The sequence below is a fragment of the Haliotis cracherodii genome, unplaced genomic scaffold, assembly GCF_022045235.1.
Source record: "Haliotis cracherodii isolate W230 unplaced genomic scaffold, xgHalCrac1.p SCAF_12, whole genome shotgun sequence".
Classification (NCBI taxonomy): Eukaryota; Metazoa; Mollusca; class Gastropoda; order Lepetellida; family Haliotidae; genus Haliotis; species Haliotis cracherodii.
This window is the reverse complement of record NW_027266267.1, coordinates 34,191,650-34,217,242: the sequence shown is the minus strand read 5'-3', so window position 1 is coordinate 34,217,242 and position 25,593 is coordinate 34,191,650. Positions and strand designations below refer to the sequence as shown.

General features: G+C 37.5%; 1 protein-coding gene across 1 annotated transcript; it reads left to right on the top strand.

Annotated features, from left to right (window-relative positions):
- On the top strand, positions 1-21,838 carry LOC139457318 (uncharacterized). The gene is made up of 3 exons (XM_071238725.1): positions 1-205; positions 20,214-20,586; positions 21,439-21,838. The coding sequence occupies exons 1-3, from the start codon at positions 1-3 to the stop codon at positions 21,836-21,838; spliced, it is 978 nt and encodes a 325-aa protein (XP_071094826.1).
- The last annotated feature ends 3,755 nt before the right edge of the window (positions 21,839-25,593 follow it).

Here is a 25,593-nt window from a genome sequence, read left to right as displayed (position 1 = left end):
ATGGCAGAGAGGGCCTTGACGATGACCCGGGTCCAGGAAGGCCTTCAACAGCAACCATTCCGGGAAAACATTACCCGGGTGCATGACATTGTGATGGCTGATCAACGATTGACTACTCAGCATATTGCCAGTGTTGTGGGCATCTCTCATGAGAGGGTTGAGCACATTATCACCAACGAGTTGGGAATGACAAAAGTTACCATGGGTGAGACCTGGATTCATCACTTTCAACCAGCAACCAAAATTCAGTCTAAAAAATGGAAGCATCCGGAATCACCAAAGCTGTTCCTTCTGCTGGAAAGGTGATGGCTTCAGTCTTTTGGGATTCCATGGGTATTCTGCTGATTGACTATCTTGAAAAGGGCCAGACTATCTATGGAAGATATAATGCTGACCTACTGAGACAGTTGCGTGAAGCTATCAAAGCTAAGCGACGGGGAATGCTAAAAAAAGACATCAAGACAATGCTCCTGTTCACAAATTGGTGGTTGCCATGTCAGCGAGCATACCCCTTATTCACCTGATTTGGCGTCAGACTTTCACCTGTTTCCCAAAATGAAAAATGAACTAGCCGGTCGCCATTTTCCTAGAATTGATGACGTCAGTTCCGCTGTGAAAGACTTTTTTAGGGTGGCCGAAGAAAGTTTCTTCTTGACCGGCATCCAGACCTGCAGCATCGCTGGCAAAAGTGTGTAAACCTGGAAGGGGACTATGTGGAGAAAAATAAATGAAAAGCATCGACTTGGTACGGGTCTTTCACAGTTAGGCTTAGAACTTTTCAGCCAGGCCTGTATATCGCTTTGCCTCTGTTAATAGTCAGTGAGTGGGTCATGTTTAACGCCGCTTTTAACATCATTCCGATTATATCGTGGTGTATTAGGTTGGTGATGGAGGTAACCCCAAAGTGAGGCTGGTTTCAGACCAACCGGACAATTAGCAGATAGGACAATTACTACAAGATCAGGTGTCAGATCACCTACCTTTGCATATAACATGGGGATAGAGAATTAGTCCTCAGCAACCCATGTTGGTCGTACAAGGCTGTCATGCTGCCTATTTTAACGACCTACATAGGAGTCGACTAATACTTGTCAAAGTACGGAAATGTCTTTGAGAAAGTGAGAGAGGGAGAGAGTTGGTTTTAACGCTGCAGTGAACAATATTCCGTTTATTTCACAGCTTGTCAGCCACATGTGCGAGGAAAGTGCGAAGTTATGCAGGTCTCAAACGTAAATCACTTTAGGGAAACCCACGATCAGGGGTATGGTGCTGACAAACCCAGAAACGTAATCTGGGCGAACCCGGATTCGAACCCACAAGGAGCACCTTTAGAATACAGTACCACAACTTCTCGTGATCATGAGGACAAATTCGTAGGTCACATGTCTCAAAGACAAGACTGTCAAAGTGGGAATCCGTCGGACGCGAACTCGCGACCTTCGGATTGTTAGGCCGACAGCTAACTGGCTGAGCTAGTGTAATACTTTGTGCAAATTTACCTCGTCATGCCTACGACGCTACGAAACTGAACGAAAAGGGTCGAACAGGTGACAGACACTTACTAAGTTTACGGGACACTTATATTATGAATGATCCCGATGCCATATGGCACACTCGTCCCACTCGTTAATCTACAAGATACCGAGTGGGAAGAAATGAGACGATATGGCGCGAACTGAAAACGGCTCCAGGCGTCAGGCGTCAGACGTCGAACTCGCATAAAAGACATGGTATTTGATAATTCATCGGCTGATTTTTGTGACAGAAAAGTGTGATAGGGAACACTATAAGGATGATGTTGATAATAGTTAAGGTACAAGGAAGGCATGAGCATGGCCCGTGACAGCACAACGGTGAGTTCGTTTTTGAATTAGTGCTGAAAAAAGGTAGCGAGTGAAAGTGGCATGTGTGAATGTTCAAGGATAGTTTCCAGTAGCAAAAATATTCGACACCAAACCATTTCATCCCTTTTACTCAACGTTTTTGTGTGGAGAATATTAGGAGCCGCTATATAATCTATAATAGCCACAAAACGGGTACCTTATCCTAATGATCGTAAAGGGATGATTGATGGTGAAGGGGATCCAAGGCCTAAGGATAGAGTTCGGGGTAACCTACCGTAAAACTGGCGACATTTGGATGTGTTTAGACCAATATAATATCCCTTATAAGCTGCATTCTTGTTCATAATAATGAAAATTAATGAACCCAAAATATAATATATGTATATTTGTTCCAATTTAAAACCATTTTAGAAACTTAAATTACGAAATGAAAAATATTTAAAATATAAAAGTTCTTTCGCAAACTAACGCTTGCTTTAAAATGCAATAAACAAATATTCAAATCTCTCAACTCTCAAAATACACTGCTGGGCGTTTTCAATAACATTGCGTGCAGAGATGATAGATCACTAGGAGGAATTTATGCACACTCGATGACGCCTGACGTCACAGGGCATTGTTTCGCTGGTGTGACTACAATTTACGTCATAGGGTATTGTGGTAAGTGAGTGAGTGAAAGTTCAACGTCACATCGGCAATATTTCAGCCATATCGTGACGAAACAAAATTAAACATCAACAATATATAAGAAACTGAATACAATGCTGCCAAAAAGAGCAGTATGATAACTAGAATATCACAGATTTTCGTAAAACTAGTTTTAGAACATGTAAAAATAGATAACTAACTAATCATTCAACAACACATTATAAAAACGAGCTATAGATCAAACTGAAAGTTGATCATCGTGCTGGGGACCATGGGGACTTACAACACTTTTGCTACCCCCTGCATGGACCCCAGTCGGATTTACATCATTCAGTTGTTGGCGATGGCTGACAAATTTAGCCAAAGATTAGCCACTAACAATCTCAGTTACTGATTTATTCAACCAATTGTAAAAATGAATTTATTTACAAAACGTTGTAATCAAAATTTATGAATCAATTGAATTTCCTTTTAAAAAAAACAAGAATTAAACGAGAACTTACCTGATTAAAATGATCCTTGATGCCTGACACTATCCCTTGTGATGGAAAAATCAATGCAGCTTGACCGTGATTCTTTCATCACAAGGGATTCAGAATGGAGGATCTTCACCTTTCAACAAATATTCATGAGTATATTGAGAATGGCCAATACGACATCGTCTTAATACGACCTCTTCAAATCTGGGCTGACAACCCAAGAAGGTATAACCAATATTTGCTTTTATTGCATGTAATTTATTTATACACATTTGGGTGTCCCACTTCTTCTGCATTAGATCTCTGATGAAACATCTAATGACAAGTTTATATTCACTATAGGGTATAAGAAATGGTGTCACTGATTTGTTGAGTGCTGCCTTAGCAGCAGCATCAGCCATTGTGTTACCAACGATCCCAACATGGCTGGGTAACCAACAAAAGACGATGTTGTATTGGCCAGTAGGAAGATCTTTAAATAACTCAAGAATTTCAACTAAAATTGGATGTTTACATGACATATTTTCAATAGCCTGAAGGCACGAAAGTGAATCTAAAATAGTAATGAATTCTTTGTAATTGGATTTGTTCTTGTTATATTTTAGTGCTGTTAACATTGCGTGTGCTTCTTCTGTGAATATGGAACTATTATCGTGTAATCGTGAAGATACTGTTCTGGATCCAATTACACTGGCACTAGCAACTGCGTCACAATCCTTGGATCCATCTGTAAATATAGATTTATAAGTGTCATAAGTGTTTCGTAATTGATTGTATTCTTGTTTATAAATTAGTGGATTTGTATCAGATTTCTTGAGTCTATTTAATGTGAGGTCATCATTTGGCCTAACCGTTCGCAAAGGAGGTGATGAAAACAGTAGTGTGGGAGCTATATCTTGAAAGTTAATCCTCGCAGCAGAAACTACTGATTTGATTCTTATTCCTAGTGGTGTTTTCTTATTGTAAATATCTTCATAAAGAGGGTTAAATACGCAATTAAAGCTGGATTTGACTGATTAGAATATAATTTAGTGATGTATTGTAAAGATAGTTTCAGACGGCGTTGTTTAAAAGAAGGCTCTTCCGCTTCAACAGACTTGGAATAGGAGAAGTGCGAAAGGTTCCAAGGCAAAGCCTCAGCCCTTGGTGATTGATAGTATCTAGATTTTTTAATTACTTTTACATGCTCCACAATAGACGATGGAGCCGTAATCAAGTTTTGAACGGATCAGTGACCTGTATAAGTGTGAGAGTGTTGTCTAATCCCCTCCTCACTTTTAATTAGATACAACTTTCAACAAAACGAGTGCCTTCAGGCATTTAGCTTGAAGTGTTTTAATGTGTGATAAGAAAGTTCAATGGCTATCAAAGATGATTCCCAAGAATTTGGCCTCCTTTACAACTTTGATATTGATGTCTTTATGTGGCTTATATTTTCTGCAGAAGTATATACAGTTAGTTTCAGATTTATAAAATTTAAACCTGTTTTCGCGAGACCACTTGTGAATTTTATTTAGACAGATTTGTAACTGCCTCTCTATTGTATGCATATTTCTACCGCGACAAGATATATTAAAATCACAGAGATCTATCCACTAAATCACTTAAAACCTTGGACAGACTATTTATCTTTATACTAAATAATGTTACAGACCACAAACTGCCTTTTGGACACCCTGATCCTGATTATAATGGTCAGATAGGGTGGTACCCACTCGGACTTGAAATTGTCTGTCTGTTTAAAATTGTGATATAAGATGAGGTAAACGACCTCTCAAACCAAAATCATGTAAATCCTTTAAAATGCTATGCTTCCAGATAGTATAGTTTGCTTTCTCAAGGTCAAAGAAAATTGATACTGCATGTTGTTAATTTACAATAAGATTTTTCACAAAAGATTCTAATTGTACTGATGGGTCGATAGTACTTCAATTTTTTCGGAAGATACATTGGATATTTGTAATTAGATTATTGGTTCCCAGATACCAAATTAATCTATTATTCACCATTCGTTCCATGGTTTAACATACGCAACTTGTTAAGGATATAGGCCGATTGTGACTACAATGGCATTATGTCATTAAGGAGGAAAATTCCATGATGTCCATATTTGATCAAATATATCTAAACGTGTCTCCAGACATGATTCAGGTAAATGTTTTAAAAGCTGGTAGTGTATGTTATCAGCTACCGTTGCTGTGTCACGTGCTTGCCCAAGGGCGGTATGTAGCTCATGTAATGAGAAGACTTCATTATAGTCTTCACCATTATCAGAAGTGAAATTTACTTTTATCCTTTCCCCTGCTGTTTTTAAAATTTGTGAAACTCCGGGACATAATTAGATGCTGAAGACTGTTTCTACAAGTTTATTTACAATATCAGTTTTATCCGTCAAGAACGTGTCACCTTCCTTACTATGGTGAAAAGATGATTTTGAACCTTTGCCTTTTATTTTTGTATCATATTCCACACCTTGGATATGGACGTGCGGGAATTTATTTTGGAGACAAAGTTCCTCCAAGACTGACGCTAAATTTGTTTAAAAGCACGTCATGCTTTGGCATTTGTAATTTAAACTTTATCTAGATTATGGACTGTAGGATGGCGGCGGAACTATTTGTTCTAATTTCTTCTTATATTTTCGTGCCTGTTTGCATTTAGGAGATAAATATGAAATATTAGATAAAAATGAAAAAAATCACTTCAGCATAACATCACGCAAATCTTACAAAACGAAATATTTATCGACATTGTAACATGAACATTAATTAAAATCGATATTTAGGAGGAACTTATTTATTGAGTGCATGACACAACAAAACTGTAGTTAGCAATACGTCTGGTTCATTTTATGAAAGGGGTGGTCACATGTTCAAGCCCATTTCTCAGAAAATAAACAAACAACAGGAAATACCACAAATTCACTTCTTTTTCACAGTTCCTTGTCTTACTTGTCATTTGTAGTTATGCGTATCTATAAAATACAAATAATCAAAATTAGAAAAGACGTACATAATGTTGGCCCCTATACATATGTGAAAGAGACCATGGGAATCAGCAGAAGAATTAACCTGGAAGTTATTCACGGGAGCAGTGGACAGTGGCACGATATTTGTATCTCGGACAGGTACCAAATTACGTTTGTTAGCAAGCTGCTGCTGTCCCTGAAGAATGTTCGAATAATGTCGTTTTTGAGCCGAGCTCGAGACAATGGAATATGACTAAAGTGATGACGTAAATCCTACTGGGGTATCATGCAGGAAGCAGAAGTACTATAAGTCCCCATGATCACTAGCGAGATGGCCTATATTTGGTTACTGGTGGCCTATAGCCCGTGTTTTAAAATTGTCTTAATGATATTGTTATGCTCCAATATGTTTCATCAATTGTTTTTAAATATAGTATGCTCCAATATGTTTCATAAATTGTTTTTAAATATAACATTGCATAAATAACCAAATTGTACATATATTAACTTGGTCTCGTCGCTATATGGCTGAAATAATGCTGATGCGACGTTAGATTTTAACTCACTCACTCACTCACTCACTTCAACGATTCATCGGTTTTGTGGCCGATAGTTTTGCAAATCTTGTGATTTTCAATACCTGTGTTTGACAGCAAAGTGACGGCAGTTGCCCGAAGACAATGGTTTATATACACTTTGAGACCAGCGTTGGTAGAAATTTCCTTCATCATGTTGCCAATGACATTTACACCAACTGGCCTCGTGGTGTACCATTCGGTGTCGTCGACGTGGATTCGCTCTTGGGAGCCTGGTAAAAAGCACCATTGTTGGGACTGAGGAGAGACATGTATTTTTTTAATGAAAGTACAGGACAGAATTGGTCCGATGTTGCATAAATGCGTTTGTTGGGCCCATTTGAGTCTTTGAGGCCTTCCCTGTGAATTTTAGTGACTTCGGAGTATGTCATTTCAATAAACTCGAACCCCTGTTCATCAGTGGATACACGAAAGGACGAAGCAGTTAATTCATTTTGGTTTTCTTTACCACGACGAGCGAAACCGAGTGTAAGGTCGAACCACACTTTACGAAGCAAGCCAGAAGGAGTTTCCATATCCAAACTTTCACGATATTTTTTAAAATCAATCTCGGGGATAGCAGCCCGATGTGTTGTGTGGTCAAGGCCACGGCGCTTAAGTTATTTTATCATGGCCAGAAAAACATTGTTTGCAGTGTAAAATTCCCGGTCTTGGATAATGTTTAAGCTGCGCTCAAAGGGCGGTCCCCTCATGTGCCTGTGTATGGCAGCACGCAACCCAACAAAACTCTGTTTTGAGTAAAGATCTCCCTCAACATTTGTGACTTCGGCATAAAAGAACCTCAGTCTCTCATTCAGTTGAGAAGCAGGAAGCTCTTCGAATTTGGGTTCCAAACCTTGGAAACCAAGCCATTCTGGAAGTGAAAAGATTGCCTTGTTCAGGGTAAAATGTGACAGTAAGTGGCAGTAATTTCTTATTATTACGGCGTTGTGTTTAAATGAAATTTCCGTACATCCATTTGGCATAACATATCTCAAATCTTACAAAACGAAATATTAATTAACGTTAAGATTTTGGTCAATCTCGTTATATTTTTGCCAATTTTTGCGATGACAAATTGGTCACGCTTTACATTGTTATCATGACAGTGGTGTAATGGAGGTAACTCTGGCTGATGTTGATCGAATCTGCGTAGGAATTTTAGATATTCTTTTATGTTTCAATGGCTTACGTCAAAGTATTTTAACTCCCCAGGAGGTATTACGCCAAGAAGATTTGGAGAGGTTTACATCCACGATGACCTGTACTGCTTTTCCATCAAGGGACCCAAAGCAGTCACTGGACGCTTGAACTTTGGGCTCTACGGAAACGCTGGCTGTACTTCCTAGTTCAGGGACCAGCTCAGAACGGTTTTCAGCTTCAACAGCTGTTCTGAGTAATAATAATAATAATAATAATAATAATAATAATAATAAAAACTAGGTGGTCGTATGAAAGTCATAACTATTATAGAGTTGCAATAAATGTTTTTTACTCTGTTAAAAATTGATTTTGTTTTGATTTTCCATTTGACCAGGCCCAAGTAAATTACATCAATTATGATAATGATTGTGTAATTGATGGAAAAAGGGTAAAGTTCATTTACCTTCAAATTCTTGAATTATCTCAGAAAATGTCTTGTCGTCCCATTCACTCAATATTTCATCGAAATCTCCGATGTGGAAGTCAGGGTAAATTTCCATCTGTTCCTCCATGTTGATGATTTCAAAAATAGTTCCATAAATTAATGTATACATACACGGTGATGAAACCCCTAAAATTCAGTGATGACCAATCAGATCAGGGAATATACCTACTGGTATGTGACAATCGTTGTTTTAAACCGTGGTTTACAAATATGTGGATTCGCCGAGGACTTTGGAATTGCATCATCAGCAATTTTATTCAGCATGTCCGAAAACAACTGTATCGGATCTTGAACATATTGAAAAATGTCAGGTTTTGTTTATTCAGTGGATAATAATTCATATAATGATTTCTTTGGCTGGTTGAACAGAGTGAACCCAGTCTGACATTCTATTGATGAAGTGACGACAGAACGAGACACTGGAACGATTGTCCCATGAGCAACCGCCTTCTGGCATAAGACTCTAGACAATTTATTGCATCCAAAATTATGAATTCATACAAGTAATGCATTACCAAAACCAAAATGTACATTAAAATATAACACAGGTGTGCATACAGAATATTACGCATAGGGCTTGGCATGACAAGCCGATTGATAAGACCGGTCCCTTCCTACCACTCGTCTAGGCGAAGTAAGGGTCAAAGTACTGTGTTCGGCAATCGAACACAGTTCCAAGAACCAGTGCCCTCAACTACCAGACTCCTCTCCTCCAGACACAGGGACGTAACCCACGGCAAACGGGCTGCCCAATTTGGTCGCCTTTTACGACCAGCAATTGGGTGCTGGGGACACATTCTAACCCGGGTCCACACGGGGGAAGAGCTATTAGCGTTACCCAGCACTCACCATGAGGAGGTTGCTGTTCACGAGTGCCCATAAGGTGTTGTTATGTGTTTGAAATGGTTTCTGGCGTGCCCAAGGGACGCTACTCTGCACAGTAAATCGCAGCGCCTTAAACGACAGAGCCACCCGTGTCCCGTCTTTGTTAATAATGTTTGGTCTTAACTTTCAAGTCTATCTCATATATACCACTATGTCTCGATATTAATGTTTGGTCTTGTGTTCAGTTTATTTCACGTGCATCAGACTGTCTCTATTATTAATGTTTGGTCCTTGTGTTTAGTCTTATCTCAGATATAGAGGTTTTTCACGTGTCGAGTGAAATATCATGTATCCCTCATAAATGCTGTCTATCTAACACACAGGGAAGGTCCCTCGCCACAACGCACTTGTTGTAGATAATTATTTCCGTTAATTTATCCATTGTAATTGTGATTGTGAATATTCAGTTACGCAGGACAAACGTAATTGTTAATTCACATATAAATATCTTTTCAACACTCACTTACTTAAGACATGTATATGTTAAAGACTCAGTTAAAGCTATCTTTGTCATGGTTAATTGTCTGTTTAGTTTCAATGACCTAATATGCTCAATCTTCAAAATTATGACATGACTGAACATGGTGCTTGTTTTGACATTAACTGATATCAGTCATGATCAATATCACGGTGAGTAGACAACACCACTCAATCCTTCACTGGAACACAATTGGCTTTTTAATAAGTAATAAAAGGGATAATTTAACATTCAATTTAAATTTGCTATCAGTGTGAATATTAATGCATACTTTTCAATAAACTCAACTTTTAAAATCGTCGATGCCATCATTGACTGAATCCACTTTCACTGAACAGGTAACTGTGTTGGCGTGTGAAGCCATGGTGATGACAAAGACAATGAGGCAGGGCACGTGAAATTTGCACCCTACTTGCATTCATCAACGATGAGGAGGTTTTAACGATAATGATGAATTAACGAGCCATACGTGTACTTTAGTTGTTCACATCACTGACCAACCAGCAAACCTTCCACCCCTGCTATTGTTATCGACTGCACGGATGATCCGCGTATTCACTTGTCAGATCAGATGGTTGTTTCATTTAACGCTAACGCTAACGTTTCCGAGAGGATAAGGCAAGGATAACGTTTTACAGTCTACTACTAACAGTGTCGGTATCAAAGAGTTCAAGCTGTTGATACGTTGTTGTTCAACAATGATACCTCAAGTATATTGGCTCTGTTTTACCTTGCTGTTGGTATCAATGTACAAGGCAGATGAGATGAATGATATGAGTGTATTCGAAAAATATACTCGAGAACAGGAATGTACAAGTGACACTCCTCTTGATGAATTGAAGCCATACGGGATTTTGATGTGCTTAACTAAATGTCTACAGCTTGCTAGTTGTAGTCGTGTAAGATTCCACTCCAAGGCGCTGATTTGCAAGCCCAGCAGGACATCAAAGAATGTGCCACCTGGTAAGCCCAAGAATTCACTGAGTGAAGAAGAGTGGATTTGTTGGAAGAAAACAAGTTTGGTAAGGGCATAAATCTATTAGTTTTAACCAGAGATAAACTTAGAATGGATTCATTATTGTAATCTAAACCACTTGATCCCATGAAAAGGGGAAAAATTGACTGGGATGATCATTGGTACCCTACTTTACCTCGGAATAGTATTTAAAGAACTCAGTGGTATAAAAAAATATGTATTTGCTTCACAGAGTAAACCATCTGCAGTTTGTTGAAAACACAAGTTATTATGGTGACAAAAAATTTAAAAGACTTACTTGTTATAAATCAAATTATGCATTTGTCAACTTTCCCTTTATGTCTAACTGTCCGGCTATTTGTGCCATTGACACGGAGATGGGTTTTGCAATTTTCACTGGTCACGTGGACTACGGGTCACAACTCGCTTCAAAGAATTGCCTGCCCTTTGGTGCCAGGATCAGGTTGTTGCAGGTTTGATCCTTGGTCCGCTTGCACCATACTGTGCTCGTGGCTTTCAATATAGAAGGGAACATATCCGACCTACATCACTTTGAGCATTCCATCCACATATATTTAACAGTTGAGACAATATCAATGTTGCTTTAAGCGGACGTTATAGTAAACTTCTTCTGTCATTTCACAGGTTCCCTATTCCGATTGTCAGCAAGGAAGCACCTGCATTAAGTCTCGAAGTGGTGAAACGAAGTGTGTCCATAATGGTGTGTACATACTAAGAATTTCTGTGCACATAACGTTTGTCTAAATAAGATGTTTCATGCTGATGTTTTCTGAAGGACATTCCAATCTATCACACTGCTTGAATGATGAAAACCCCTCCTACGTTAGAGTAACAGTGCACCCACAGCAGATCGGACTTGTAAATGTCCAAAGCTTTTTCAAAGCGGGGGTGAATACGCACGTAAATACGAAAAAAATATGAATAGACAGACCGATTGCATTATGACGAGCAAACAATGATAAACCAGCTAATAGACTGGCGATTTTTTAACACTAAGCATTTACTAAGCTAAAACATTAAGGACAATTAACAGCTGGTCACACACAGCGTGATTATGTCTAACAGGCGAATATACACAAGTCATTTGTCACCACTCGCCCCTTTCCGTCACCTGCAAGAAGACTCGTCCCCTACCGATGAATGTTATTTGCGAAAAGACGTCAAACCAATCAATGCGCGTATAACTGAAGTACTTCAGTCAAAGAATCCCTCAGGAATAACTTTTTGATTTTACATATGCCATACATCTGTAGATATACTGTATAACACCATAAAGCATCTAGATTTGGCTTGTCCCGGAATAACACGAGTTGGTCACGAATGATACACAAGTAATCTGTCAGTCCAAGTATACAGCTGACCAAAACGAAATATCCAGCTGCCGTACAAACTGGCAGCCAGTTCGGGAGTTTCTCTCAGAGAATGTATTATATTAAGATTCTATACTAAGGGGTCGGCAAGCCAAGGCTATTTGGTGTGTTTGTAAGGAACTTTATGAGTACATCACGATAAGGTGCACATTAGGAGGATATTTTTTATGTACAGTAAAACGAAACTAACTTGCCACAAATGCTTTATTTAACAATGATAAAACTTCTTCTGGGTGCCCTTGGACAATGCGATCTTGGCGCTTATGTGATTGTAACTCCCATACCTTAGCATTGACTTACGACAGTCGTAGCGCTAAGGTTTTTTTTTACAATGGTAGCCAGCTCTTTTATGCGTTGTTTTTAGTTTGTACTCTTATTTTCTTTCAAGACCTACAAGACAACTTACAAAGGAAAGGCAAAATGAGCACACAACCAGGAAGAAATCCAAGATTACACAACATGACACAAAAAGGTAATTTGTTGCACCAGCTCGAGGGCCTAAAACCCAAGAAAATGTAGGTGAAAATACTGAACTGACTGAACATATACATTTGGGCACTCCAGAAACCTATGACTATGGGCTCGAATCCTAGTTAGCCCCGATTTTGTTTCTAGGTTTGTCAGCACCATACCCGTGCTCGTAGGTTTCACCGAAGTGGTACATGTCTAAAACATCCATCACTTCGGCCTTTCCTCCCACATGAAGCTGACGCGCCGTGATATAACTGGAAAACTGTGAAAAGCAGTGTGAAACCCAACTCCCTCATTCTTAGCCCAACCTGCTGGATTTAAGATCAAGGACTGTTAAGACGATGGGGGATTTCAAACGACCGGTGCTTCATATGAAACACTATTTTGCACATTAATACCTGATAGAAGGGTACAATTGTCATCTAAAATATCCTGACATTTGCAAATATAAAGAGGTAAACAACAAAGCCAACAAAAAATGTGTAAAGTTTACGTTTTTGAGGATGAGATACGTTTCGGATCAGGAACCCATTTAAAATTGTGCAAACTGATTTCAAAAATCATATCTTTGAAATATACATTTTAACTGAGAATAAATTCATATTTTTTTGTCAGCTAACCACAGTGCAATGGTTAATTATGAACCATTTCAATAGCTTATATTATCCAAACGTTAGATAGAATACCAAACTTAATTTCGAGGTCAAATGTGGATATTAGGGTTAATCTAACGTGTTATGTCATACACATAGTACAAAATCGACTTTTGAATATTCACAAATACAAGTTAATTTCAAGTGTTTTGGATGAACTCAAACACGTCATAAAAGGTCTCCGCACACATTAGCAGGCTCAGATTCAACTGCAATTCTCTTCAGTACGTCCTGCAAAACATCTCACTTCCTCTGTGTACAGCAGAAAGTATATATTTACCACACTGGGGTGCGATATTAGATTTTTACAAGCAATTCAACAAGAAGAGATAGGACCCCTCATTGAATTGGTTCCATGTAAGGTCATACTGTACTTGTGTGACATGAGTTATGATTCATATTTTTCTCTCTTTACTTTTAGAAGTCAAATATTCTCTTTGGAAAGTCGTAAAATATACATGTTGTATGCACATGTAAACATTCGGTCTCCATAATTGAGTGGCTCATATGCATATAAATCAAATTTTCTGCTCGGATTTGCAAATTAAGTTGGCCAAGAAGTTATATTAAGCTTTATCGATGATCTGATGTCGTTCAATAATCACCAAACAGCTAAATACATTCCACTAATTAACCCACCTGAACTAGAAATTAATGAGACCATTTAGACCGATTCCACTGTTTCATATTTAGATTAAGTGTGAACAAACACTCTCCACAAAACTGTATGGCAAGAGGGAGGATTTCAACTTACCAATAGTCAACTTCTACTTTATGTCGAGCAATATTCCTGCAGCTACAGCCCTTGGTGTCTACATTTCACAATTTTTGAATCATCAGTGACAAAATTAAGTCTGATAACATTCCCGACTTGTACCATATGTCCTCATGTTCTCAAAGTGAGCAATTGACATGCCTTTGCGTGTGTTTATTAGGGGTGCCACCGGTGGGGCGGGATAGGCTCGCCTCTTCATAAACACATGGTATCATCACTATTTGATAGTGATTCATAAACAGATGCTGGTGATATAGTCACCATAAAATCATAAAATCGACTTTGGCAGAGAAATGGGTTTGTCGCCTTTAATTCTAGATGTATTGATGTTCAGTTGCATTGACATCTGACAGTAGACGCCAATTCTTACTTGAACTATAACAGTTGCTAGTTTCATGTATGTCTCTGGTAGTGCTTTAATCTCAGTATTGACAATCCCAAAAGGTTATTCCTTCAACACGCCACTGTGCCCTTATTCTGTTCTGCCAATGGGCCAAAGCCGAGACTTATCAACATATCTGATTGCACTGGCCCAGGCTGACCGTAGAGGGATTCTCCCTGCAAGTCAGTTTTCCAAGCGGGCACAAGGGCACAGTGGCGTGTTGAAGGGATAATCTTTTGGAATTGTCAATACAGAGATTAAAGCATTACCAGCATTCAACTCGTCTATTTTCTGGGTGATATGTTAATTTGATTTGAAACCTCTTATTGACCAGTTGTAATTATTGTATACTCTGTTATAGCATCAAGATAGAAAAGTGTTTCTATTTTTTGGAATTATCTACAAATAGTGAGAGCTACAATGTAAGACCTGCCTTTTATAACTTATACAAATACGAATATCTGATACACAAGACTCATCAACAAGTCCATTATATTCTTCTAAAATACAGTTTGTTTAAGGACTTCGGATTATCATTTTATGTTTAATGGTTAATCCATGACTAAAACTTGGAAAACTATTCGAATTCAAATAATATATATGAATTAATCATAACAGAGGATATCTGTCTTAATGTCGAGGTCATTTTCTTTATCTGCAAAGATTTAACATTTAATAGTGATACTAACTGATTTGTTCCATAATATCATGAGTGAATTATCAATTTCATAGTTTGAATTACATCAACTTAAATAAGAACAGATGGCCATGACAACTCATTAAAGAGATAAGCCTACTGTGTTTTGAAATTTGATGTATTCTCACTGTAGAGGAGATACCTATTATTTTAATTTCAAACAGATAAATAAGGGGTATCTACAGTGGGCTTACATCATCGTTATTTACAGTAACCATTGTCAGGTTATTTCTATAGGCGTCTTGAAACCTACTTTAAGGTTACAGAGAATGGGTACATATTATATCATAAATGTCTCACTTGTCGTTTGTTGCAAGTAGTTTCACTGTTATACATCAACATAATAGCTTGACCGCGAGAAGTCTCAACGGTGACTGGTCAAACTGTTTCACACGTATGGTTATCACGTATCATTTTAAGTTATAGTAAAAGCTACAACTGAAATAGCATACAATTGGAATATATATCATTTTTACTTATGTTTTCGGGTATGTTTTACTTGAATCACTGGTAGATCTGGCTGAAACTGTGTGTACACCTCACTATTATTTCCGGCTTAGTTAACAAAAAAGTGAACACGGTAGTCTTAATCTCCTCATTTAAAATAATGCCTAGCAGAACTGGAATTACAACTTAGATTGTAAAGGGTACTTTAACCTTAACCTGTCAAAGTCAAAATAAAAAAAAATAGTTTATTTGCATGAATGCCTTTGTGCAATACACAGGGAATGCAATGCCACTAGTACAATGCGAAACAAATTACAGGGAGTTTACAACATCATATCCCTTTCTATGCATAATATACATTTTGTATAATGTACATATGTGTTTGGTGCTTTGCTCACTTACAGTGAATATGAAAAAAGCTGACAGAAGCGACAGAATGTTTACAGTAAACACCATGTGTCAAACTCATAGAGATATTTTAGATAACCCATGTTATCGAATTTAGATAATATACCATTACTATTCTAGGTTATAACTTTAATCTCGTAAGTACCTGCTCATCTAATAAGGCATGGTTAAAGATTGGTGTACGAGGGTTCTTTGGGCCCTAACCTCATGAGCGTCATTGATACTTCTGAGTGGAGGTTGTTCCATCTCCCTCACACAGTTCCTTGGGTTCGTGATTATTTACCTTTGTCCTCGATCGTCTGGTTGCCGTCAGTGTTTTCCTTTTACCAGAGGTTTCCGCCGTGGTAGGACGTTCTTGAAAAAGGAAAAAAAACATGACTTCGCATTTCTGCAATAGTCTGAGTAATTGTCAGATCGCCTGAGTTGCCAATGTTCCCTTTACGAAACCGGCGTTGACTGAGTGTCCAAATCTTGTTTCAAAACATGCAAACGATTTGTTGGGCGCAGTTTGCTACCAATCCAAGTTCCTTTTGATCCTATTTGGTCTGCCATAACTTTATCCCGATTTTCCATAATTCGTTCGACACGTGTATTGAGGAGAGTAAGTAGGGTACTTTCACATTCTTCATGAGTTTCACTCTCTGGTTCTGGAACACCATGAAACACTGCGTTGTCCCTCTGACTAAACAATTCCAAAATGCATCAACATCAGAGAACATATGTTTTTGCTTTGTTCCATATATTTTTCTTAATGGAGTCTACAGTCATCTCTAAAGGAGAGCATTCCCTATGAACCTCATTTAGTTGTTCTTTCATACCATCAATGTCTATAGAGACTGACGCTCGAAAATCATGCTTCTCATCAACTATCTAAGTATTTCATTCCAACAGGACCACGATTTAATTCAACGTCCTTAGAATATTCAGACACATGTGACAAGTACATGTACCTGACGACATGGGTGGATGCGAGGAACGTCCAATTCTGTCCCTGTATGTCACTTTCACAAGTTTCTTCGTAAAGAAATCACAGAGTCGCCAATCTAATGTCGCTAGTTGCCATTGTGCTCGATGTAGTTGCTGTAGACATATATTGTGTACACATCAGGGGCGGGTAACTCCTCCTATTCAACCTTAATGTTGCCAGTTTCCATACCACAAACTAGAGATTGTGCAAGTATCATGGGAACATTCAAGAAGCAGGTATTGTTGGCAGGAGGAAAATAGATTTATGTTCTCAGTAATATGGTCTACGACAACTGGACTGTCTCAAAACGCAGCAATGTTGATGCTTCTTTGACATGATGACTACAATAGACTACCCTGCAGACTAATGAAGCGTGACATGATTTGAACCTGCAAGCCAATCACTATTTTAAACAATAGAGAAATTCAAAATTTCGATTAATTTTCATCTATCAACTTTGACGTGTTTCTTATATTTTTCTGATGTTAACAGACAAAACACACATTGCATATACAACTGTGGCAATATAATTGTGGCACTTTGATGATTTTTATGCGTGAAAAGTTTCTGTGTTAATTCATACACTGTGATATACAAACAGTCATAAACTTGTTTAGGAAACAATTTTAATACAGAGAAGATATGTTAGTCAAGCAGCTGGCTAAACATATCAATCCTATTTCACGTTCGTGTTTATATATTCTTGACCTGCTTTTGCAACACTGGATAGGCTATGTGTAACACTGGATAGGTTATGTGTTTGTGTCGAGATCCTCCAGGCACTTTTTGCTTAAAACACGTGAACTGATTAATTATAGGTTATATTCTATTTGTAGTAGCAAATAACTAACTACATGTACCTGTTGTTTGCCTTTCGACCATTTCGATTCATATATATGACTCACTAAGTTTATATGTTGAGGGTCTCCTGTGATGTACAGTCGCCTAGTGGTTATTTCAGACGAGTCAGCAAGGTCTGTCATTCATGTCATGATTTCGTGAAAGTTCTCGTAAATATTCTCATTTCTCATTTGTTTGGGGTCTTAAACTGTCATTTTTAAACCTCACCCGAAAGTGCATGACTGCTGGGCGCTCCAAAACGCCACCCAAACTCTCTCCCGTTGGGATGGATATGCACATTCAATAACATGACGATAATAACATACAAAGTCAGTTTTTCTCTCACAAGTTTCATCTGTTGTATCTTTAAATGTTCTTAACTGCAGCCGCCAAATGTAAGGGATAAGAATCTGGGTCGCCAGTCGGTTAATCTGCTAGGTTACACAAGACAAGACCAGTCTGATGTGTACGGACGACCCGACAACATACAACGAAGTTGGCGGGGGATATAGAAATGGGTTCCGTCCGTGTGTGTGTGCGTGCGTGCGTGCGTGTGTGTGTGCGTGCGTGTGTGTGTTGCGTGTGTGCGTCCCGAAATCGTTTCCGGAGCATAACTCAGTAAACCGTTAAATATTTCTCTACGAAACTGTACATGTCTATCAGACTCATGCTGAACTGGTGCCTTTTGCTATATAGGAATTTTATAAATTTTTATTTTTTTACGTTTCCGTGGCAACAAGTTGGACTTAGGCTCTATAAGGGTGCTGTTCGTTTCCGGAGCGTAACTCAAAAACCATTAAATACTTTCTTACAAAACTTTGCTTGTCTACTAGACACATACTGAACCGTTGCCTTTTGCTATTTAGGAATTTTATAATTTTTTATTTTTTACGTTTCCATTGAAACAAGTTGGACTTAAGTTCTCTAGGGTAGAGTTTGTTTCCGGAGCATAACTCAAAACCCATTCAATACTTTCCAACAAAAACTGTGCATGTTTCCCAGACACATACTGGACTGGTGCCTCTTGCTATATAGGAATTTTAGAAAAAAAAAATTCACGTTTCCATGGCAATAAGTTGGACTTGGTTCTACAGGGGTGGTGTTCGTTTCCAGAGTGTAACTCATAAACCATTACATACTTTCTTACAAAACTTTGCATGTCTTCCAGGCACATACTGAAGTGGTGCCTTTTGATATATATAACACTTTTAGAAATGTTTATGTTTCCATGACAACAAGTTGGATTTAAGTTTTAATATAAGATTGGTTTACTTAAGTAGTATAACAAATAAACTGTAAAATATTTCCTTGCCAAACATTGCATGTATAAATACAAAGCGCATACTGAACTAGTGCCATTTGATATTAAGGAGTTTTAATAATGTTTATTTTAGAATTGCAGCTATTTTGACATGGGCTAAGAGAAATGTTGGGTCAGTTACCTGGTTTGGGAGCATGACGTGTTAAAATGGGCAGGGGATATGGATGACTTTGTCAACTATACGCTTTTTGGCTTACAGTGATCCACGGGTATCGATATATTTAAAGGGGTCATCTCATGTTTACATCTCACTCAGTCCAAAGATAACATTCATGACACAAGTCATCAATAGCGTGTAAACCCACCACGTGTCCGGATGATAGCTTCCAGCCTACGTGTTATCCCTTTAATAAGTCGTCTTACCTGCTGAATCGGCAACTGCAGCTATTCCTGATGAAAAGTTGCCGCCAAGTCCTTAGCTCTCCGGGCCAAACACAATTCTCTGATGATGTTCGGCAAGATTAACCTTCTAGACTTCATTCCCGCCGATTTCAGTCGATTTCTCACTGTTCCCATTAAAAAAACTGTCTATTGGGTAACCACTGGCGCTTCAGAACAGGAGATGCCCCAGAACCGAAACCAAAGCCGTAGTAGGGCCGGCCATGTCTTGATGTCATGCGAGGTCGTCCTTAATGTGGGAGATCGTGTTCAGCATTGGTTTGCGTGTTTCTGCACGTCGGTCTGCTGATTATGGTATAATGATACCCTAGTTGACGTCAGCTTTGTCTGGAGCCTAGCGGCATTGTCTTGAAGGTTCTGGATATTTCCAGTAGCTAGTTAGGTTGTTTATAAGAAGACGGGAGCATATTTACGTATCTCTGGCACATTTGGTCTCACTCACACGTATGTTCATCGCTTTTATGTGAAGATCGCTCATCATTATTGATTCCCTGCCTGGTCCTTTTCGGAAGTGTGACAACAGTTGCCTATGGGTGAATACACATTATTATCACTGACTTTTGTTGCCAACACTACTGTATTTTTGTATTTGATACTGCCATCATATTATCTATTGCCATTGGATATTGTACTACACCTACTGTTTACTGCCATATACGTTCTGTGCAGGAATTTGCTCTGATTTATAAACTTAATGAATTTGTAATGAATTTGTTGATTGTGTACCACTTGTTGATAGTCTGTTGTTCACTCACAGTTACACGCAGTTCTTTTAGGTACAGATTTCTAGGCTATAATATTTTTTCAATTTGGGAAATGAAAGGTAATAAACAACATCTCCAAAGGCTGCCACTTATACCCGCATCCACACCCCTACCACCTTCCACACGCAATATAAAGTAGAATTTACGGTGAACCATGTGTCCTTGCACATTACAACATTTAATATGCTATATTGCAGCCTTGGAAGGCGGCTGGAAGACAACTGTAATTCGACCGATTAACAAGATACTATCGGTGACTTGGAGCCCCTCATCTGTTAAAGAGTTCTATGCTCTCACTAACAATTGGTCACATTATATGGTGAAAATGTTCATGATCAAAGGAGATAAACTGAAGAATGCTAACCCGTGGCATTTAATGCCTCTTCCCCTGCTTAACATTGAATGGAGTACAATTGACACAGGAATGTGCATGGCAAATGCTGATTTATCCTGCATATACACATTCGGAAAGGTAAAGCATGGCTCTACATATGCGATGTATCTGCGTTCTTACCGGGAAGCCAAGAATCCACGTAAACTTGTGCTGGAAAGGGAAAAGGAAATAACAAAGTATGTCTAACAACGCTCATGTTTATTTTAGCTCTTATTAATACACGGACTACGCTACTGGAAATAACACATTCTGACCAAGGTTTTATAGTGAGATCTAATTGATCACCTGTTTTTATGAATAACAAGTTCATAATTGGCAATGTCTGCTAAGAAAACGTAGGTCTCCACCACATTGAGATTAACATAGTGGGCTTTAACGATCCAAATATCTTGTCAATGAGCCCCGGCCTAGACCCCAACCTCTCCCAAGTGGACATATGTAATATACGTTTAGTCCACTGGTGAAGTCAAAGTGTAGAACCTAGGAGTGACAACCTGAGGTTCACAATCATGTCATATTCTAGGGCCAATCAAATAACAGGAGGTCTGAGAAAAAGTCATCCCGAAGAAATGAGCCGATAGATACTCCTAAATTGTTCGAGTACGTAGTTGCTGCCAATGAAGCCTACATTTACAGGCCCCGGAAAGCAGTACATCACATTAAATGTTAATGAAAACAGCCGAAATGGTCGTTACAATTGTAGCACCCAAGGAAGCAGCAACTCTTAATCCATACAAAGGGGTACATTGCAGGGTCTAGCAAATCCATGTCTCAAAGATTCATCATACTCCAAAATGCAATCAAGCAGAGACCAAATTCATATCTGTCAAAACATGTCATCCCACATTCAAAAACAGAAGGGGGAAACATCCTTCTGTGTTCGATAAAGCATTGGTCATTGAACGTGGCGATCATTGATATAGTTAGAGCTCTACTCTTTTTACTGTATTAACGTGCAACTCGCGATGTGTTTTCAGAAACTATCATGCCACAATTGATATACGTTTTATATATGCTCGTTTTTACAGAAATATTCCTGCCACAGTGCTCTCATGTATATTTGCCTGCAATAGGAAGTTCGGAATGGGTGTATATCTCCGTCAAGGCGACAGTGCAGCAGTACAGAAGTACCGTATTGACGTTGGTGAAGGTGCACTTGTACTGGATGGGAGGATGGATGTAAAAGGACTGGTGCAGATGCCTCAGAACATAAAATGGAATATTGATGGTACAGTTGCCTTTGCTTTGTGTGAAAAAACGTTTTATATCATCATCAGGTGTTGCAATGATAAGGAACAAGTGGACATTGAAGTGAAAAATAAATGGATTGGATGGTATGCACTTTATTGGACAAACACATCCATTGTAGTCTATGACGCCCAAAATGGGGGTAGATTGGCGGTCTTTTTATCTTTTAAGTTTACATAATTTGGTAAAATGACTGTAGCTGACATTTCTTCGCGAGTCATGATGTGATTTCAACAAATTCATAACAAAGGGATGAATTGTCTCATTGTTCAAATCATTGTTCGCACACCAAGTGACGTATTAAGCCTATATTACTGGATTACCACTCAGTGTGCTGAGCTACTGTATACATATGTTATACACATATGATTCGAGTTTTATCATCATTATTGTCATGTGACAGTGTAATTTATTGTTAAGCAATGTTTTATATATATTTTGCTTATTTTGACATGAAGTATTTTCTACCAAGTGATCAAAGAATAATTTTTGGCATGGAATATCTGTGTTTGTGAGAGAAACACTTGTCCAGAATTATTTAATCTCACAAATATATAAACACATTAAGAACATTGTAGTTGCTGCTTGTCACACCAACTTTGATGCCAGATATTGCCATGTGTTTGGTTTATATTTCACTGGATGGATCCCCAACTGATGATAATCTGCTTGAAAAATTGGTATAAGTATTATCATGAAATATTTGCAGGAAATGAAAAGTAGAGTTTTCAAATCATATAATACTTTTGGCAAGATATTTTGATGCCAGAACGAGAAATCTTTTAGATATTATATCGTATGACAATGTTCAGTTTTTACACGTAGTTATGCATATGATAGTGATATCTTCTATGGTTACAGAAAAAATAAGAATAATGAAATATTCAACAAATTCGGACTTATTGTAGATTTATGTTGGAAAGCTTGTATACACATCTTCAATTGTCGTTTTGTTGATGATCAACTGGCACTGTAGATTATGTGATTCACTCAACATTTGAAAAAATAATTTCTTAGCAAAGTAATTGTTAAATGATATTATCCTGTCAGTTGCTGGAAACAAGAAAAGAATATGGTTGTATTCCAGAAGAAATACAACATATTCCAGACATATTTGTTATGTTCTTTGAAGGGACAGTGGGTTTGGAAGAAATCAAAATTATTGGAGTAATGTCTATAAACAAAATGGGAAAAAAATGTTTATAATACACATAAGTGATTGTTAAGGAATAAAGATAATCAAACATGCTTTGGGTATCAAACGCAACTGCAAGACAAGTTGATATCCTGTCAGAATAAATCCACACAATTCTGTAAATGTATGAAATCTAGTAATCATAATTAGCTTGAATGTATTTATGATCCATTGTTTGACCAGCAGTGGTTTGATTATTTTATGATGCATTCGACGAAAATAGAATAAATGTTTCTATGATAATAATAGTTGTTAAATAATAATAGTAGTAGTAGAATTAATTTATATGTAAGATAAAGAAAGATCTGTGCAGAAAGAGGTAAACCGTATTAAAAAACTTCCAAAATGGTAAATCACCTGGAAATGATTGTTGTATAAATGTTGAAATGTACTTTTGAAATTTTGCAAGGATTTCTTACAAGCTTATTAAATAATGCATTTTTTTCTGATGAGCTTCTCAAAAGAATCGGGTTTTAAGTATAATATCTCCCATCCATAATAAATGATCTAAATTTTGACACAGGAAATTATGGAGGAATATTATCAATACATGTTTATACTACTATTTTGAAAATAGATGGAGCACTTTGGCAATTTCTCAAAATAGGATAAGTGAAGAACAAGCAGGATTCAGACCCGAATATTCGATAATTGACAGCATGTTTATCTTACAAAATCTGATACAGATATATCTATGGAAAAAATGGGACTACTTTATTGTTTTTGGTTTTGATTTCTTTGGTCTTTAGTATTATTGATAATCGGTTTTTATTTAAGTCTTTAAGAAAACAAGAAATGTATATTCGGGTTAACAGGGCTATAGACAGATAGACAGACGGACAGATTAATTTGTATAAGGCCATTTGACTCTTTGTACAAAATATTTATCTAAGAGTTACCTAATTGATACTTTTTGTGTGTGTTGAGAACACGTGCATTAGAAATTTTGCAAAATTTATCATTGTATCGTTGTTGGATAGTTGACAGACTCTTTCTAAACAAAAATAATTATGATTAACTGTCTTTGGGATATACATTTCCCGCCGACTTGCATAAAGAGGACGGTTGTATATAACATGAAGTTCATCCTCAATTGCATGACAGTGTTTACATGAGACGGCATCCTCCTCAATATTAGCAACACCCCTACGTATAGGTTGTAAACCAAATGTATTCTGTCCACATCTAAATTTGGTTAATAGCCTTCTATATTCACGATGCTTAATATTCGATAAATAAATCTTTAACTCTTTCGCTGAACATATGTACAAAAAATTATGCATTGCCAACCCCTTGTGTAGCCTATACATCCCCCAAACCATAATGACTTAGCAAAAGTCTGATATGCGATGCCCAGTCAGGACGTTTTCTGTCAGCAATGGATAATAACATTTTATAACACTGGTATGGGTATCTGTTTGGACTCATTGCAAAAATCTTAAACCAATATGTAATGCATTTTACATAATAAATAGTATGAAGTGGATACCTGCCAAATTCACCATAGGCTACTAAGTTTTGTTTCCTGTGTGAAGTAAAAAATTACAAAATTTGCTGTGAACAATTTCAATCGTATTCCATTTTTGGTATACCCAAATCTCAGCACCATACATTAATATCGGAACAATTTTTTTTATCAAATATAAAGAATGCTTCCGTTACCGAAATGTCATAACGTCTTATTAACGATTTAACTGACCAACGCGCTTTGCTCGCTCACATAACATTTTACAGGCCTTAGTCCAAATTAATTTGGGAGTGAAAACAAGTCCCAAAAATTGATAACCAACAAAAGATGATGTTGTATTGGCCAGTAGCAAGATCTTTAAAAAACTCAAAAATTTCAACTAAAATTGGATGTTTACATGACATATTTTTAATAGTCTGAAGGCACGAAAGTGAATCTAAAAAAATAATGAATTCTATATATTTGGATTTGTTCTTGTTATATATTATATATCTGACACCGATGTTCACAATCCTCTGTCATACAGGGGTATCTCTCTTATTTCTGTACCCTGTAAAATTTATTGTGACATTTTTAAATGCCAGATTGAGTGAGTGATGCGAAAGAAATAATATTTTAGCTGAGGAGCAAAATGGCTTCAGAAAAAAGGAGCTGTTAGGATCACCTCTACAGCATTTGTACAATGATCAAAAATAGAAAACAATCAAAATTATCAACATTTTGCTGTTTTATTGATATGAAAAAGGCGTTCGATAATGTAAACAGAGATTGTTTATGGTTTAAAATATTAAAAAATGGCATAAACGGAAAAATGTTTGAAGCTGCTAAAAGTTTATACAGCAATGTGAAGTGCGCTGTGAGAGTAAATGGTTTGTTTTCACCCTGGTTTAAGGCCCCACGGGGACCAAAGCAAGGATGCCTTGTCTCTCCATTATTGTTCTCTATTTACATTAACGACCTGGCGGCCAATATAAAAAGCATGAACTGTGGTGTTGACGTTAATGATTTAAATATTGGTATTATGTTATATGCTGATGATATTTTATTATTGGTGCCCACGGAGGACAAACTGCAAAATATGTTAAACGTGGTCAATGAATGGTGTCAAAAGTGGAGACTAACAGTTAATCCTACAAAAACTAAGATTGTTCATTTTAGGCTTACCAATACAAATTGCTCCACAACCAACTTCTCAATTGGAGAAACTCTTTTGAAGTATAGTAACAATTATAAATATCCTAGTTTGTGTCTCAACGAACACATGGACTTTAA